We start from the raw sequence: 18,631 nt of genomic DNA on the forward strand, positions 1-18,631 counted from the left end.
TGACTATTGTTCGAATGAGCAAAACTTTAATTAGTTATTATTTAGTGCTAGAATTCCAATAAAATGTGAGTGGGTTAACAATATACCTGGTCGGAAAAACTGCCTATGGTTCTGTATTGAAGGCTCAAACTTTGACGCAGTTAGCTTCGGTGACTACTTTAAGAAGATAAAATTAAGCGTTTTGGCTCATCTTCATAATCACTATAGCGGGTTTCAGGCTGAAATTCTAGCTATTAATGTGGTAGCTGTCTGGTTAGGCAAATATCTTATAGAAATCTTTGAAGAAGTCTATATTTATTCTGATAAGCGAGCATCGATTAAATCTTTTGGTGTGGTTGTCCTAACTCCATCATTGCTTGCAAATGACAGGCGTCTTTTAACAATATTAAATAGTAACATACCAGGAAGTTGTAAGTCTGACAAATTTGCGAGAGGGGAGGGATATTGAGAGACGTCAAATTATTAACCTAACCTGTTAGAAGTAGCATTGCAACTTCAGCCGACACGAGATAGGTTGATAATCTGACGTCTCTCAATATCCCTCCCATTCAATTGATGTGGCACGCAGTTACCTGCTTTCTGGACCATTCCCATCGCTTTCAAACCGACGGTTGATCTGTCAACATCAGCTGCACTTTTCTTTAAAAGGTAATAATGAAGTACGACTTCCCGCAAATGCTGTTATTTCAAGACGAAGCTAGACATTTTTGACGTCAGATAAAAAAGGATATTTACGCTTCAAACGAATGTCAACTACTGCGATCGAGACCTCACATATACACCTTCAAATCACCAGTATATTACTAGAGTGAACATAAAAATAGTATCAGTAGCGACACCTCTTTTACGAGGGTGGAAACTTATTCCCATACCCAATACTTTGATTACAGTTCATTGTCGCTAAGGTCGACAAGCTCAAAGGTTGAACGTACCTCATTTCGACTATTGCAGTAGCTGCAAGAATGAGAAGGAGGAAGAGTGCATCAGACATCTTCTCTGTCACTATTCTATGGCATGCTACTAGGTTGATATACTTTGGCTCATCGTTCTTGAATGATACTGATGACTTTATAGAGTGTCAGCCAAATCAATGAGTTTGCCCTGAAAACAAAATGGTTTATCGAAGTGTAGCGCGTAAACTGCTACTGTGGTATCACAATGAATCGGCAACGGTCCAAGTGAGTTGTTTTAGAGACCGACTACCACTTCTACCTAACTACCTACCGTGCCCCTTAATGGGCTTTGAGTATTTTTCTTAGCCCTTTGAGTCCCCATGAAATTACTGTATTAGTTCCATTTCTTCACTCCGGTGATTTTTTTTTAAATTTTTTTTTAGTAAATAAATGACAATACTATGTGTGTCCTCTTCACTTTTCACTTTGTATTAATTGCTTCCTCGTCTTGTCTCTTTGCAGCACACACTGACAGGTCACAGCGGCAAAGTTATGGCCGCCAAGTATCTGCACGAGCCCATTAAAGTGGTCACCGGCAGTCATGACCGCACGCTGAAAGTGTGGGATTTGCGCAGCATCGCCTGCATCGAAACGAAATTCGCCGGTTCCAGCTGCAATGATCTGGTCACCACCGACAGTCTCGGCTCGTCCATTATCAGCGGGCACTATGACAAAAGGTTACGTTTCTGGGATATACGCACCGAGAAGCAGGCGGATGATATTTTACTGCCAGCGAAAATCACATCGATTGACTTGTCAAAGGGTAAAGAGCTGAGTTGTGGCAATGACATGTCGTGAAAAACATTTTTTGTTTTTTACTAAATTATTAAGTTATACCTATTTTAATGAAATCTATTTATTTCAGATGGCTACTATCTGATTTGTACTATTAGAGATGATACAATAAAACTATTAGACTTACGCAAAAATCAAATAATGGCGTCGTTTTCGTAAGTGTTTTTCGATTTTTATTTTTTATTTTTTTGCTTTTGTTTTTGCATTTACATATAGTACATATGTATGGTATATAAATAATTGTATTTATTATGCTTTGATGCAGCCATGAAAACTTCAAACTCAGCTGTGATTGGGCGCGCGTTTCATTCAGCGCTTGCGGCTCAAAGATTGCGTGCGGGTCTTCGGACGGTTTAGTTTATATCTGGAATATCACGGGCGAATTGGAGGCGACGTTAAAGGGCCACACGTAAGTAGAAAACTTGATATTTATTTTATAAATCAGCTGACTGATTTGGTTGTTACTAATAGCAAATCATGAATTGCACAATAGCTGCCTAACACATCATAATTTATGGCTAACATAGGGTGGTAGTATCACATAACCCATCACATGGCATCTTACATACATACGTGTCACATCATTTCTATCATGCAGGGTGCGTCAGATAAGTGAGGATATGCATGTGTGGGACCATAACTAGTGTTAGTGCTAACTTTTTGTGCGTTTATTTTTCTGGTAAATCGTAAAAGTCGAGGACTGGAAGTAAATCCGGAAAAAGGGATCTGATACTGTTCAGCAGGAGGCATAAAACACCTGCTCTTAAACAGATATCCCAATGGAGAAAACCCCTTGGCCTTGTACTACATAGATAGGAAGCTAAATTGGGGGCTCACAGTTGCAGATAGACTACGCAAAGCAGTGACGATTTTTTCTCCCTCACATAATGCCACGCTGATGCATAACGTTGGCTCAACAGGTTCAGGCTCGGTTCTGGATATTTTAGTAGGTTAAACTCCGACTCAACCAAAATCGAGCTCGGAAACTCAATATACAAGGACGTTAGATTACCAGGTTTGCCCTTCAGCTATGGTGAAAAACAAAATTGAGTGAGTAACGTCGGCTGTCACGTCACCGGGAAGTGGCTTCTTATATCCCTAAGGTCATCAGTAGTATTCAAGAACAATGAGCCAAAGTGTCTAAACCGAGTAGTTGGCCAATCAGTACAGTGACAGGGAAGATGTCTGACAGACTCTTCCGTCTTCTCATTCTTGCAGTTTCTGTAATAACCGAAATGAGGTACGTTCAATCTTTGAGCATGTCGACCTAAGCGACAATGACCTGTGATCAAAGTAACAAGCATAGAGACATTTTTTCTCGACCGATTAAGTAACGTCTTTGAGCGCTTGACGACCCATTTTTTAGCGTTACATGTCAGACTATCAACGCATCTCGTGTTGGCTGAAGTGGCAATGCTACTTGTAGCATAGAGTTTTTAGTTGCCCTATCTAGCTAATTAGTCAGCCTATCTAACTATAATACCCTGGTACCTGTATGTCACTATGCTCTGACATCCACATCAAATGGATGCGGAAATATTCTCTCATCTTAATTAGCGACAATCTCAACAAGAGATTTAATCGCCGCTTGGCTTTGGGTGTAAGTATAGGCTTCTCTAAAGACTTCTCACATTTTGGCCTAACCAAACAGCTACCTACGTCACCGGGTACGCGGCATGCTCCGCTTCTTTCGCATGTATTCACAGACTCGTCCAATCAGTCGTTGTTCCGATGGCAACGAATCAAAACAACCTCAATTTTTTCGAAAAAGCCCGGTTACATGAACCAGTCAGCTAATTCTTTCAAATTTGCAGAGAGCAGGTTAACGGCCTGATATTGGCCACACCTTTTCAATTTTTTCACCATGCTCAATAAACCAATGAATTGAGAATTTTGCGTGTTTAATTTGATATCAATATGTTCTCATTCAAATGACGCACCCTGCATGTATAACATTTCATTACATTCTAGACGTTGTGATTTGAGTAATAGCCCACGCATAGTAATATTTTACGATCTCGCAACTAATAGAACTGATGTATCCCCTAACACTCTATATTCATCCCGAACCCACCATTTTCGTGTTTTAGTTTTCATTAGTGCTGAGAGTCTCATTTATATTTTTTTATAGTTATAACCAAGGCGCATTCATTAAAGGTGATAGCACTAGACCGACCAAGAATGTTTTGTGTTTTGGAATGTAACGGCAAAGAAAAGGACGAATTGCGTTGAACAGCCGACATGCATCTGAAGCTAGAAGCATACGAAGATAGTGCGAACGGAACGGCTATTCGTTGTTTCATGTTGTGCTGGCATCCAAATGTACACGGCGAAAGAAAAAACACACCAGCCGGTCGACTGCTATCACCTTTAATAGATTCGCCTTGATTTAGAACAAATCATTAAACTTCTGTAAGGTGAAAACTCGTAATTGCGTAAATAGGTTTTTGTGCAGTCAGCTTTTCGCGAAATTGTTATAAAAAGAGGCGTGTAATGTTATAAGAACACAGGGTTAGCTGGAAAATCGTCCTGGGAACTTTATTCACCCGCTTACACCCATTTTGGGTGTTTGGCCGAGCTCCTCCTCCTATTTGTGGTGTGCGTCTTGATGTTGTTCCACAAATGGAGGGACCTGCAGTTTCAAACCGACTCCGAACGGCAGGTATTTTTATGAGGAGCTTCTTCATGGCAAAAATACACTCGGAGATTTGCCATTGCCTGCCGAGAGGCGACCGCTATTAGAAAAAACGTTTTCTTCATTTTGGTCTTTCACCGAGGTTCGAACCTAGGTACGCTCTGATTCCGAATGATAATCACGCGCCAACCCATTCGGCTACTCGTATATATTTGGCTTTATTCACCCGTTACTTACACCCTTAAGCCATTAGGCACTTAATGACTTTATTTTTAGGTCATTTTGGAGATATTCGATTTTAACGATTATTTAAAAAACAAAAACATTAAGAAAAATGAAAACTTGAAGAGTTTAATTTTTATAAATTTGAAACAAAAAAAAAACTAAAAATTAAATTATTAATTTGAAAAAGATTGAGAAAAATGAAAAATACAATTTAAAAATTTGAAAAGTTTAATTTTTTTAAATTTGAAAAAAAAAAACTAAAAATTAAATTATTAATTAAATTGAAAAAAAAGGAAAATAAAATTTGAAAAATTTGAAAAGTTTAATGTTCATAAATTTGAAAAAAATTTAATTATTAATTTAAAAAAATTAGAAAAATGAAACATAAAATTTGAAAAATTTGAAAAGTTTAATTTATATAAATTTTTAAAATTATTAATTAAAAAAAATTCAGAAAAATAAAAACTTGGATTTGAAAAATTTGAAAAGTTAAATTTTTATATTTTGAAAAAAATTAAAAATTAAATTATTAATAAACAGAAAAAAAATTGGGGAAAATGAAAAACACCATTTGAAAAGTTTAATTTTTATAAATTTGAAAAAAATTAAAAAATAAATTATTAATTAAAAAAAATTGAGAAAAATGAAAATTTGGATTTTAAAAATTTTAAGAGTTTAATTTTTATAAATTAAAAAAAAAGTTAAAAATGAAATTATTAATTAAAACAAATTGAGAAAAATCAAAAACTAAGTTTGAAAAATTTGAAAAGTTAAATTTTTGTAGTTGAAAAAAAAATTAAAAATTAAATTATTAATAAACAAAAAAAATTGAGAAAAATAAAAAATACAATTTGAAAAGTTTAATTTTTATAAATTTGAAAAAATTAAAAATTAAATTATTAATTAAAAAAGAAATTGAGAGAAATGAAAAATAAAATTTGAAGTATTTGAAAAGTTTAATTCTAATAAATTTGAAAAAAAAAAATTGAAATTTTTTTTATTAAGTAAATTGATATCCATGAAAAATAAAATTTAAAAAATTTTAAAAGTTTAATGTTTATAAAATTTAAAAAAATTAAATTATTAATTTAAAAAAAAATTAGAAAAATAAAACATAAAATTTGAAGTCTTATTTTTATAAATTTGAAAAAAATTAAAAATTAAACTATTAAAAAAATGGGAATAAAATTTGAAATGAAATGAAAAGTGTGCTGTTATTTAAGAAAAGGGAAATACAATTTTTTTTCAATAAATACAATATTTTTTTTTGTTCATCCATTTCTTTTGAAACATTGGTGCAAAAATCTGATTTTATTAGAAATCATAAATCAAATTTTCACCACGCACTCGCACTGGCAGTTAAAAATGGCTCCCCGATGAAGTTTTGAATTAGCGATTTCTCATTAATAGCCCAGACAGACGGCGGTGTTAATCGGGATTACTGGCGCAATTATTTCTGTTTAAAACTTTAGTGTGACACACAGTTGTTACGCGGATTAGTGAACAGCTGATTAACTTATTGGATAGTTTTGGCAGTAAGAGATGAACCACAGGCACCAAATGCGGGTATTAGCTGCCCTGATACTAAGAAATAATTATTTACATAAAAAAATCTGTAACGTGCAATTTCTCAAACGGCTCCGAAGCATCAGAAAAATTAAATTTCGAACGTGTTAGTGCAAACTAGCATTACATTCAGTCTTTCTTGTTCTTGTTTTTGAAAATTTTCATTACTTTTCATTCACAATAGAGATTAACTGTTACTTTTCGGCAGTACTGCCATCGAAAATTCCCCAATCCGCTTAAATTATGAGAATTGAGTCTAGTTGTCAATTCGCATTAATTGTACTTAATTACGGAGATAATTCCGAATTAAGTCGTTAATCTCTATTAATGCCATCGTCGTCTGTCTAGGCTTTAAGTGTTTCCTTCCACACATAATTAAAAAACAATTTGTTTCTATGTACTGTTATAACAATTATTTTAAAAACAGAATGACTTGAATGGCAACATCCTTAAGTATCTGGGATGACTTTTCCAATAACCCTATGTATGGAGTCACCCGCTTTGTGATTTCATATCCGGAGTGTTAGCATTCCTAATATGCAAATCATATGCATCGATGTCAAAATAAACCATGGCTTTGAAATTTTTTGTATTTATTCTTTTAAATGAATATTGCATTATCTCTCTTTCGGAGTACTCCCACGTTAATACAGTACTCGAAAGTTGACTGTTGAAGTCGATATCCGCAAAAGGTGTTCACAGTGCGTAGCTATTCGATTAGAAAGATTTATAATGGTTAAGGAATAGCTAGAAGTTATACGAGCAATATGGAAATGCTATTTTTTTACTTTTAAGCGAATCGGTCTCGTAGAACCAACTTCCTTTCCTACTCAGCAAACATTTTTGAGCATCAAATCCTCCATTTTTTTGAACTATCAGCGCGACTTCTGATTATCTAATAGAATATTTTTGAGCATCAAGCAAGTTTTCTGCTTATCTAATCAAAAGTTTTTGAGCATCTAATCCTCGATTTCCTCTAAGTATCGCAAAGCTTCTGATTATCTAATAGAACATTTTTGAGCATCGAATCCTTGATTTTCTTGAAGTATCAGCGCGGCTTCTGATTATCTAATAGAACATTTTTGAGCATCAAGCAAGTTTTCTGCTTATCTAATCAAAAGTTTTTGAGCATCTAATCCTCGATTTCCTTGAAGTATCGCAAAGCTTCTGATTATCTAATAGAACATTTTTGAGCATCGAATCCTTGATTTTCTTGAAGTATCAGCGCGGCTTCTGATTATCTAATAGAACATTTTTGAGCATCAAGCAAGTTTTCTGCTTATCTAATCAAAAGTTTTTGAGCATCTAATCCTCGATTTCCTTGAAGTATCGCAAAGCTTCTGATTATCTAATAGAACATTTTTGAGCATCGAATCCTTGATTTTCTTGAAGTATCAGCGCGGCTTCTGCTTATCTAATCAAACATTTTTTAGCATCAAATATTAGATTTCCTAGATATTCTGTTCATCAGTGGAGGTTGATGGGTGCCTAGGGCTTACCGTCAAGGTATTGCGCTATCGAGATAATTAGCCAACATGAGACCAGCCAACAAATTAAACAATTCAGTACAAAAGATAAAAAAAGTGATTTCAAGAAACTCTCTTCTCAATCATTCTATAAGTAAAAAGCAAATAATCCTGGTGGGTGGTGGGGGGGTTGGACTTACTATGACATTCACTTGGAGCTGAAACATCTATAGAAAGTGTGCGGTTTCGTTTAAACTCGGCCACTAACTTCACAAATTTTATTTATAAATTTTCTTTTTATTTTTATTTTTATTTCTTTGTTACATTTAATAACTTATTTGAACACTCATATTCTCACATTTGCATGACTTTTTAATATTCAACTCATTAATTTTTTGGTTTTGCTTGCTTTTCTGCATTGTTTTTTTCTTTCTTTTTCTTTTCTTTTTTTTTTTCTCCGACTTTTAACAACTTGGCCAACAACTTAACAGTTATGGTTCCGGTTTATTTCACAGCTCTGCGGTCAACGCGGTCAGTTGGTGCCCCAATAGCAATACGCTGGCCTCGGTAGGCAGAGACAGACGCTGTATCATTTATACCGAGTCGTAGCCGTGGCAATGACAGCCAAGGAGACGACATCGGCAGAGGCGGTGCCAGTTGCATGGCTAAGTGGCAATGACTGGCATAAAGTGAATGCAACCTCACAGAAAAGAAGCAATTTATGGAATACTAATAACAACAAATCCAATGGCGTAGGGTGGGTGGTAGCTACGCGTATGTGTGCTGTCATTGGTTACTACTGGGGGGTTCCACAATGCAAAGGAAAATGAAAAACAAAAACATTTTCTTTTTGCGGTGATTTTAAGTTTTTTCTTATATTTTATTTTATAAGTAATATTTGCGATTGTAATTGAAATTTGTTGAAAGAGCAGAAAAAGTAACGCGAAGTAGGCAAAAACTTAAAGTTATTGTGTATAAACAAAAAAAAACCAAAATATGTGAATGAAGTAGATAATATTTACGTAGTTATAAGGTGTGCTGAATTTAAATAAAATAAGATTTTGTATTTGGTAAAAATTAATTGTTAACTATAATAAGCAATCGGTACTACAAAGATGAATTGGAATATGTTTTGATTAAGTGTAACTGTGAAATCCACTACCAATTCTATTTAAAAAAAAAAATTTTTAATTAATAATATATATAATTTTTTTAATTTTTGTTTTTAAAGAGTTTTTAAATTTTTTTTTAACATTTTTTAAATATTTTTTTTACATTTTTCAAACTTGTTTTTTATAATATATTCGGTCGGAAGAAAAAATTATGTATCAGCGTAGTAGATTTTGAATTGAAATTAAGTGGAAATTTTTGTATTAACCTAAGAACCTTTTTGTTATGTCTACACACCTCCAAATATATACATCTTTCTTATAAAAATGTCTATTCGTAAATTTTATTAGGTTTGTAAAGAAAAAAAAAACAATTTAATTGTCCTTTAATTAACTATAAAAATTGTTTTCTACTAAACTATCGAAAATTTCTAAAAAATACAAACCAAAAGCAAAAAAAAACAACAATTATAGAAAAATATTTTTCACTACTCGCAACCAGTTGCTTCCTGAAAGGACTACGCTGCTTCGCAGGCTCACTAAGAGGAGTGCATAGCAAACCGCTAATATATGGAGAAAGTTGTTATACTTACATACCTACCTACATCTAAAATATTTATAAATTGAAGCTTAAATAAAAAAACTAAAAAAAAAACAACAACAACAACATGAAACAGTGACTAAGTAAGCATCACTTTGTTGAACTCTTTTCAATTATGAATTTATTTTTTTACACACATACATACACACAAGCGGATATGCTAATTAACATAATTATGAATAAATTCTTTATAAATAATATTAAATGCTCTAATAATTACTTATCAACCTAAAATTGTATATCACATAAAAATGTATATTCTTGTAATAGTCAGTTTGTAAGTTTGTAAGCTCTAAGTTTTGTAATAAATATGTATTGAAAATATTTTTATTTGCCATTTTGTAAGAGCCACTAAGGGTAAAGCACTACTTGAATGCCACAATAAAATTATCGAATATTGTTGGGATACAATGAAACCACCTGGATTTATTACAAAAAAAAAAAAAACAATGGGTGATTAATTTTGCACCACCTGTATATTCAATTGAATGAAATACACTGCTGGTTTTAGGTTAGACGCACCATTTTAAACAAAATCAATTATTTATTATCATGCTTGTTCTAATTGTCCAAAATGCTTTTCTTATCAAAGTGCGAATCTTGTTCGAAAAAAAATGCTGACAGCTGGTTGATTTGCGAAAAAATAACTGTACATTCGGAGATTATAGAAATTTCTATGGCAATCACGCGTGTTTTCGGTTGGTCATTGAATTAGACGCAGCTTAAATTTCTTCGTATTTCGTGGACAAGTGTAATCTTTCGTATTGAAAAAATATCAAAAATAAACAAATAAAGTGTTTTCGAGCTACATTTGAAGAGAAAAATGGGAAAAGCTGCTGTTATGAGCTTATTGGAACGTCAAAAAGTAGACTTTATTCACTCCCAAGGACTGTCCAATCGGAACATTGCCAAACAAATAAATCGCAGCTCCAGAACTGCTGACAGATATTTGAAGGATCCAGAGGCATATGGAAATAACTTCAAAGGGGAAAAAGGCACTATCAAAACAAGCAGTACGCCAAATTGTTAGAATTGCTTCGAATTCGACTAAATCTGCTGCTAAGATCAACGAATTGGCTGGAGTAAAAGCAAGCCTATCAACTGTTCAGCGTACGATCAGAAATGCAGAACACCTGAAGCGTCTAAAAATCAAGAAAAAACCCCCTTTGAATGCAATACGCAAAGAAAATCGGCTTCAATTCGCGAAAGAATACATGACGTGGATTGTCCAATCTGACACTCGACTAAATGATTGGCGTTCAGTTGTATATACTAATGAAAAACGTTTTAATTTAGATGGCCCTGATGGATTTCAGTATTATTATCACGATTTGCGGAAAGATGAGCTATATTTAAGTCGCCACCATAGCCGAGAAGGGGGAATAATGGTGTGGGGTGCTATCACGTTTTATGGAACAATTGACTTGATTTTTATCGATCAAAAGATGAACGGCGATCGCTTCAAAACATTGTTGGAGTCCGTATTTTCAAAATTAAAAGATCTCTTTGGACCAATTCCTTGGATTTTTCAACAAGACAATGCTCCTATTCATAACTCTCGAGTAGTAAAATCTTTTATTTCGAGTCAAAACGTTAATATCATGACCTGGCCACCATAGTCTCCAGATCTTAACGTAATTGAAAATGTTTGGGGCTGGCTAACACGGAAGGTATATGAAGGAGGAAAGCAATACGGAGATAAGGAAACATTAACTGCAGATATTAAACGTGCTTGGAGCGAGATTTCCTTGAACTACATAGATTCCTTGTATCATTGTATCTATGAAGGACCGGATTTATGAAGTTATTACTAACAAAGGAGGCAGTACTCATTACTGAAATCATTATTATTTTTTTTTTTTCAAATAAATCAAATAGTATTGGAGGTTGAATTAGTTTTAAAGGTTTTTTTTTCGAAGATTTGGGGCTTTATTGTGAAAAAACGGTACAAAATATTTTATTCGAAGTATTGGCCATCGCTAGCTACAACTTTCGCCCATCTTTCGGGCAATTTCCGGATGCCGTTTCTCCAAAATTCTGGCCGCTGCTTGGCTATCCATGACTCAACCCATATTTTGGTAGCCTCGTACGAGGAGAACCGCTGGTCCGCCAAATTGAGGCTCATATGCCGGAACAAATGATAATCGGAGGGAGCTATGTCTGGACTATACGGCGGGTGGGGTAACACTTCCCAGCCAAGCGTTCCAAGGTATTTTTTGACAGGTTGAGCAACATGCGGCCGAGCGTTGTCATGTTGCAAAATAACCTTGTCGTACCTTTTTACCGTTTCCGGCCGTTTTTCTTTCAATGCCCGGCTTAAACGCATCAATTGCAGTCGGTAACGATCCCCCGTGATTGTTTCGCCCGGTTGGAGCAGCTCCCACCAAATGCAGAGCATGATTTTCTTGCCGTGAATATTCTGCTTGGCCGTCGACGTTGATGCGAGGCCGGGCAAACCCCATGATTTTTTGCGTTTTGGGTTATCGTAGTGGATCCATTTTTCGTCGCCAGTCACCACCCGATGCAAAAAACCCTTCCGATTTTGTCGCTCGATCAGCAATTCGCACGTAAAAAGTCGCCGTTCGACGTCGCGCAGCTTCAACTCGTACGGGACCCAATGTCCTTGCTTTTGGATCATTCCCATCGCTTTTAGACGCTTGCAAACGGTTGATTTATCAACGCCCAATGATTCAGTAAGCTCTTCTTGGGTTTGGCACGAGTCCTCGTTTACCAATTCCCCCAATTCCGCGTCCTCGAACTTTTTGGGCTGGCCAAGACGCTCCTTGTCTTCGGTGTGAAAATCACCACTTTTGAATCGTCGAAACCAGTACTCACATGTTGAAATCGACGGAGTATGGTCTGGGTAGGCCTCCTGCAGCAATTCACGGGCTTGGGCTGTATTTTTTTTTCAAATTGAAGCAGAAAAGCAAAGCTTCCCGCAAATTGCGTTTCGACGGCACGAAAGTTGACATACTCGGAGCACGAAAACACTGCGTTGTTTATACTTCAGCGAAATGACAGATACTGATAAACAAAGCCTAGGGATGAGGCTTTGTCATGAATATATATTCAGTATTGCCAACGCGATAAAGTGATAAATAGCGCCATCTGTGTGTCACCTTTAAAACTAATTCAACCTCCAATAATTTAAGTTAAAATCCAAATACTTTTCTTATAAAAATTAAAAAGCCAAAGTGCGTCTATTCTAATGACCAAGAAAAACTCGCCTTATTTTGATTAGCTTTAAGAAAATGTTTGAAAAACACAATTTTGTTAAATATGTATTATCATTTGAATATTATAATAGGTCTATTTATAAGTTCGTGCGGTTTTACAACAGATGGCGTAACTTGATTATTATTCCATTGATCCACATTTCCAAACATTCATTGGAGAGCTACTGTCGTAAGGCACAAACGTCAGTATAAGTTTTTTATTTGAAGCGTAAACAACAATATTTTTACCACACTTGAAAATGTCGAATTTCGTGCCAAATAATGTGTTTTTGCGGGGAATTCTTCTTCATTATTTTAATATGAAGAAAAAAGCAGCCGAAAGTCATCGTATCTTGGTGGAAGTTTATGGTGAGCATGCTCTATCTGAGCGAACGTGCCAGAAGTGGTTTGCACGCTTTAAAAGTGGTGATTTTGGCTTGGAAGACGAAGAACGCGAGGGTGCGCCGCCAAAGTTCATGGATACCGAATTGGAGGAATTGCTCGATCAAGATCCGGCTCAAACGCAAGAAGAGGTTGCAAAAACTTTGGGAGTTGATCAATCAACCATTTCCAAACGTTTAAAAGCCATGGGAATGATCCGAAAGGTAGGCCATTGGGTGCCGTATGAATTGAAGCCAAGAGACGTTGAACGCCGTTTTATGGCATGCGAACAACTGCTTCAACGGCACAAAAGAAAGGGTTTTTTGCATCGAATTGTGACTGGCGATGAAAAGTGGGTCCATTACGACAATCCAAAACGTCGGGCAACGTATGGATACCCTGGCCATGCTTCAACATCGACGTCGGCGCAGAATATTCATGGCCTGAAGGTTATGCTGTGTATCTGGTGGGACCAGCTGGGTGTTGTGTATTATGAGCTACTGAAACCGAATGAAACGATTACGGGGGATGTCTACCGACGACAATTGATGCGTTTGAGCCGAGCACTGCGAGAAAAACGGCCGCAATACGCCGATAGACACGACAAAGTTATTTTGCAACATGACAATGCTCGGCCACATGTTGCACAAGTGGTCAAAACATACTTAGAAACGCTCAAATGGGATGTCCTACCCCACCCGCCGTATAGTCCAGACCTTGCGCCATCCGATTACTATCTCTTCCGATCGATGCAACATGGCCTGGCTGACCAGCACTTCCGTAATTACGATGAAGTCAAAAAATGGATCGATTCGTGGATTGCGGCAAAACCGACCGAATTTTTCACAAAGGGAATCCGTGAATTGCCAGAAAGATGGGAAAAAGTAGTAGTAAGCGATGGACAATATTTTGAATATTAAATTTGTAACCATTTTACGTCAATAAAGTTTCAAATTTCGAAAAAAACCGCACGAACTTATTCATAGTCCTATTATTTAAAGTATCATTAAATAAGAAATGTTTTTGCATTTCAACTTCTTTTCTATCGTCCTTTAATAAATAAATATGAAGCAAAGTTATATGCATCTAAACGTGCGTCTAACCTAAGACCAGCAGTGTATGCAGTGTTAGCGGTAGGCTAATCACCTACCCTGTCAGAAAGCAAATAGATTAATGAAACCAACGCAAGGCTGACTCTTGCCGAGGCTCGAGCATAGTGGCCCGAGTGGAGTGAACAAGGAAAGAAAAATACATATATGCAGTGTGACTGGCACAGACGTCTTAGATACTTAATGCTTGGTAGACACACCTATTTTTCGACGTAAATTACACACTGCGATAAGTTTCATCCCAATTTCCCAAACATTTCCCCCTATTCCACAAACAGCAACATTACAGCAACATTTCAGCAACATTTTTTATCTACACTGGTTTTGTAAGTACTTAGATAAAATGAATGTAAAATGAACTTTTTAATTTCATTTACTCAAAGATATCAGATAATATCATTACAGGCTTGGATTTTATTCTCCCAAAGACAATTGGCCTTGCGAAGCAGATGGCAGTCATGCGTGCATTAAGGTTAAATGAAGCGGTTCGTTGGAAGGAAAAAACGTATAGTTGTTGTTGTTATTGTAGAAAAATAAACATTCCCCATATATGCACGGAGAATGCTGCTGGAGTGACAGTCCTTAGCCGGATATAAATGCGGGTCGTTTCGGTAACGTAGAACCGACTGTCATGGGAACAAAAAAAACAAAAAAATAACGTAAAACGTATGATCGTGCCAGTCTATTATTGTGACAAACTCAGTACACCTCAGAGAGCACTGATTACATCGTCCCGACGGTAACATTCAACAGGAATTTCGCCACTCTCTTTCCATGCTAGGAGGCATGGAGTAAGAGATGCTCCCTTAACAACCTCATCACTGCAGTCTATATAGATGGCTCTAAAGTGGATTGTGCTATTGGAGCAGGTATATCCGTATATTCTCACAGACTTGAAATTAAAAAATCTGTACATCTTCCTAAAGCCTACAGTGTCTTTCAGGCGAAAACACTGGCAATCGTAGAAGTTTGTAGGCCACTAAACGCAGATTTCTTTTTTAAGGGCAATATCGCTATTCTTTCGTCATAGCCAAGCTACAATCCAGGCACTGGAAGCGACTACAACACCCTCTAAACTGGTGGAACAAAGTAAAAATAGTCTTAACACCTTGAGTGAAAACCATGGCGTTACCTTAATCTGTGTCCCGGGACATCCGAGCATTGAAGGTAATGAAAAAGTAGATGAACTGCCTAGAGGGGGAGGGATCTGCTATGTACAACGTTCTTGCACAATCTGTATTCACACCACTGAGTCCAATCAAGAATACAATTTCCTCAAAATACTTCCGAAACGCGGATTGTCGATGGAGAGACCAGGCGACTTGCAAAATTAACAGATCATTTTCGCTCACCAACAACGACAAGCCAAAGTCATTATTCATGCCTATTATGATAAACGTCGGATGATATGCGGCGGGAGTTAACTCGATCCGCACTCGATTCACTTTTTCACAAAAATGGTATTATTGTTACCGACGGATGCACTGCATTACAATCCGTGAACTGTGTTATCAGCATAATCAGCTGTGCAAAAGACCAATAAATATTTGTTAAATAAAATGGATTCAATAGCTTTTTTTTGGATTTTAATGAAAGTACAAACAATGATGCAATACGAACCCGGAAAAAAGTAAGGGATAATGCTGTTGACGTGTTCCAGTTGCCGGATGATGTGTAAGTTCACTTTTTAAGGACAATTGACGAAAGTTTATGTGAACTCCTCTTGTAGATTTGTTAAGCAATTCCGTCTTAATAAGATAGCTTTCCAATATGTTCTTAACATATTAAAGAGGGAAATGCTTCCTGTTATTAAAACATGGTCGATATCGCCAGAGCTCAAACTAGAAGCCTGTCTAAGATTTTTTGCTGAAGAGGGTTATCAAAATGGTACTGGGCAGGATTTTAATATTGGCATGGCGCAGTCCACAGTGTCCATAGTACTGTCAGAAGTTTTAAATATTTTAGAGGCAACACTATGCCCCAGATGGATAAGTTTGGCAATGACCGAGACTGAAGAGCTTGAAGCCAAAAGATATTTTTTTGGAAAAACAAGAATTCCCGGCATAGTTATGTGCGTAGATGGCACCCACATAAAGATTTTGAAACCTGCTGGAGACAATTCGCACCTTTATTATAATAGGAAAGGATATTACAGTATTAATGCAATGATAGTAAGTTAATTTCTGAAATTTTAATTGACTAATAAAATGACTTTTTTCTATCTTAAGATATGTGACCATAAGCAGCGAATAAGGTATGTGAACAGTAGGTACGCAGGTGCAAGTCACGATTCCTTTATTTGGGAAAATAGTGAGGCTTCAAGACATTTCCAAACCATGTATGAAAATGGACACAGAAGCACTAGATTGTTGGGTACATATATGACAAAAACGAAACAGTTAACAATACATAAGTAATTTTGATTTAAATGTTCCCTAGGTGACTCTGGATACCCACTTTTACCCTGGCTGATAACGCCCTTCCCAAATGCCGGAGCGAATACACCCCAAAGCCGTTTCAATAAAAGCCATAGCTCGGGTCGCAATATTGTTGAACGCACAATAGGTGTCTGGAAGAATGTGTGTCGATGCTTGCTCTCAGCTCGCCAACTTCATTATTCTCCGGAAAAAGTGGCTCAAATTGTTAATGTTGCGGCGGCACTTCACAACATTCGGATCCATTATAATATTTCAGACGAATATTTAGAAGGGGTTTTTGAAAGTGAAGAGTATGAAAATGGCGAGCCTGTACAACATCAAAGGTATACCAATGAAGCAAACCAAATCCGGAATGAAATGCTACACAGCTTTTTATAAAGAAACATTTTTTTGTTTTCATTTAACGTACATAAATATATGTATGTTTGTATATATTTCTTAAGATCAAAATAAAAACAGCCTTCTTGGCAAATGTTGCACCTTAAAACTTAAACTTAAAATATAAAAGCCTTCTTGGCAAATGTTGCACTTTAAAACTTAATCTAAACCAAATTTCTAATTCACAGTCATTTTTTAAGTCTCAATTGCTTGTTAACTTCTCCTAATTCAATGCTTAAAAGTTCTTGTTTCACCCTTAATTTTTCAATAGCATTTGTCTCCATAGCCATATTATGTCTTTTTGTCTCCTCAAGAAAAGCTTGGAGAATTTTATTGTTTTTCTTCTGGTGATCACCCAGACGGTCAACCGACCTAGTCAGATCTTTCAATTCTTTTTTTACATTTTTAAAATGTAGTTCCTGTGCCCCAACACCTTCCGAAACTTTTGAATATAACCTCTCCTGCACACCGATTTGCTTGTCTAACGAGTCAAACTGCTCTGGTCTCTTTTTTTTTTCGGAGTTCATTTCGAATGTTTTGGTTATTTTCCACATCTTCATTTTCCAACAACTCTATGCAGATGGCGTCTCTCGAAGTATATGAATTTGTACGAGCTCTCTTCGATGTAGATGGAGTAATGTCTTCAACCACCTGCTCTGAATTTAGTGGAGTGGCATGCTCAATAATTCTCCTCTGAGGCACTCCAAACTCTTTTGAATTTTTAATGCCCGAAACACAGGCGTTTAGGCCCACTAGAGCAGCAACATCTTCTTCTAGCGACGATAAAGGTAGTTCCCTATTTTCGCCTCCACCAGTTGCTTGTAATTCCCTTTTATTGTGCGCCAACTTTTTCTTTACTGCTGATTTAAAATCTGACCAAACCTTTAATTAAAACGGAAATAAGTACTTATATTCTCAATGAACTTTTGAATTATCAACAAACCTTTTTCCATTCTGAAATACTCTTCGATGGAGGCCCTAATGAATTCAGTTCCTCACGCACACTCTCCCAAAATTGCTCTACCTCGTTAGGAGCACTTCTGGTAAAATTTTTTGCAATATCAGGATGCTCCTTCATACGAGATATTAAACCTTTAAATTGCTCTCTGGTGGTTGTGCGTTTCCTAAAAAATATTAATTTTGCCATTTGTATAAATTTTGCCAATATATATAATCCGAAAAAAACAAATAAAAATGTTTTTCCTTACATTTTATTGCTCTCCATCTTTATTATAATAATATCCGCAACACAATGACCTGCGGATGAGAAACGAGTAAATTTCTTTGAAACGCGTATTGAGTGCGTTGTTGGTAATGCCATTTTTTTTAATCGATCCGTAAACCACATTATCGATCCGCATACTGCTTTATCCGACGTTTATTATGATACCGAATACTGTCGGATCGAATATAACTCCCTCCGCAACCATCCGTCGGATACCATAATAGGGGTGATTGATAAATATGAAACGACGGTACGCCTGGAAACTTACGGCAGTCATAACTGGATTTTAGTTTGTCGGGGAATAAGCAGCCACAATGGGCATCCCTCACAACACACGCTGCCATAGTTGTAAACAACCAGAGCAGAAGGAAAGGATTTTCCATTACCTCAGTGAATGCCCTGCCCTATGGAAGGAGAGGATGCGAAGCTTGGGCAAACCACTGTTCAAGAGTCTCGAACAAGTGTCTGGTTTAGACGTCAACAACCTGATAAGGTTCCTGAACCGCGCATGCCGGATATAGTCTTGCTGTAAAAA

At 36.3% G+C, this 18,631-nt stretch overlaps 3 protein-coding genes across 4 annotated transcripts; 2 read left to right on the plus strand and 1 right to left on the minus strand.

The window, feature by feature from the left end:
- Window positions 1-1,415: 1,415 nt before the first annotated feature.
- LOC128855488 (autophagy-related protein 16-1-like) lies at window positions 1,416-9,766 on the plus strand. 2 transcript variants are annotated; one of them, XM_054090435.1, is made up of 4 exons: window positions 1,416-1,716; window positions 1,819-1,903; window positions 2,014-2,157; window positions 8,132-9,766. In XM_054090435.1, exons 1-4 carry the CDS (start codon window positions 1,446-1,448, stop codon window positions 8,247-8,249), a joined length of 618 nt encoding a protein of 205 aa, XP_053946410.1. In that variant the 5' UTR covers window positions 1,416-1,445; the 3' UTR covers window positions 8,250-9,766. The 2 variants fall into 2 exon arrangements, with proteins under 2 accessions (XP_053946410.1, XP_053946411.1); XM_054090436.1 differs by having other exon boundaries at window positions 8,156-9,766.
- A 5,671-nt stretch (window positions 9,767-15,437) lies between these two features.
- Window positions 15,438-17,098, plus strand: LOC128855249 (putative nuclease HARBI1). The gene is made up of 5 exons (XM_054089982.1): window positions 15,438-15,729; window positions 15,785-16,226; window positions 16,284-16,428; window positions 16,495-16,634; window positions 17,060-17,098. The coding sequence occupies exons 2-5, from the start codon at window positions 15,852-15,854 to the stop codon at window positions 17,096-17,098; spliced, it is 699 nt and encodes a 232-aa protein (XP_053945957.1). The 5' UTR covers window positions 15,438-15,729; window positions 15,785-15,851.
- Window positions 17,004-18,240, minus strand: LOC128859829 (uncharacterized). Its single transcript, XM_054096927.1, has 3 exons — window positions 18,080-18,240; window positions 17,815-17,995; window positions 17,004-17,753 (listed from the first exon to the last, which is right to left on the minus strand). The coding sequence occupies exons 1-3, from the start codon at window positions 18,217-18,219 to the stop codon at window positions 17,361-17,363; spliced, it is 714 nt and encodes a 237-aa protein (XP_053952902.1). The 5' UTR covers window positions 18,220-18,240; the 3' UTR covers window positions 17,004-17,360.
- Window positions 18,241-18,631: the final 391 nt, after the last annotated feature.

Source organism: Anastrepha ludens, chromosome 2, assembly GCF_028408465.1.
Source record: "Anastrepha ludens isolate Willacy chromosome 2, idAnaLude1.1, whole genome shotgun sequence".
In the NCBI taxonomy this organism is placed as follows: Eukaryota; Metazoa; Arthropoda; class Insecta; order Diptera; family Tephritidae; genus Anastrepha; species Anastrepha ludens.

What these genes read in the sequence shown, in the direction of transcription:
- LOC128855249 (XM_054089982.1), top strand. Translation starts at nt 15,852, where the DNA reads ATGCTTCCTGTTATTAAAACATGGTCGATATCGCCAGAGCTCAAACTA. An exon ending in ACAGTATTAATGCAATGATA is followed by an intron (nt 16,227 to 16,283) that starts GTAAGTTAATTT and finishes TTCTATCTTAAG; the next exon opens with ATATGTGACCATAAGCAGCG. An exon ending in CAATAGGTGTCTGGAAGAAT is followed by an intron (nt 16,635 to 17,059) that starts GTGTGTCGATGC and finishes TCTAATTCACAG; the next exon opens with TCATTTTTTAAGTCTCAATT.
- LOC128859829 (XM_054096927.1), bottom strand. Translation starts at nt 18,219, where the DNA reads ATGTGGTTTACGGATCGATTAAAAAAAATGGCATTACCAACAACGCAC. An exon ending in AAGATGGAGAGCAATAAAAT is followed by an intron (nt 17,996 to 18,079) that starts GTAAGGAAAAAC and finishes AATATTTTTTAG; the next exon opens with GAAACGCACAACCACCAGAG. An exon ending in GTATTTCAGAATGGAAAAAG is followed by an intron (nt 17,754 to 17,814) that starts GTTTGTTGATAA and finishes TTTTAATTAAAG; the next exon opens with GTTTGGTCAGATTTTAAATC.
- LOC128855488 (XM_054090435.1), top strand. Translation starts at nt 1,446, where the DNA reads ATGGCCGCCAAGTATCTGCACGAGCCCATTAAAGTGGTCACCGGCAGT. An exon ending in ATCGATTGACTTGTCAAAGG is followed by an intron (nt 1,717 to 1,818) that starts GTAAAGAGCTGA and finishes TATTTATTTCAG; the next exon opens with ATGGCTACTATCTGATTTGT. An exon ending in CAAATAATGGCGTCGTTTTC is followed by an intron (nt 1,904 to 2,013) that starts GTAAGTGTTTTT and finishes GCTTTGATGCAG; the next exon opens with CCATGAAAACTTCAAACTCA.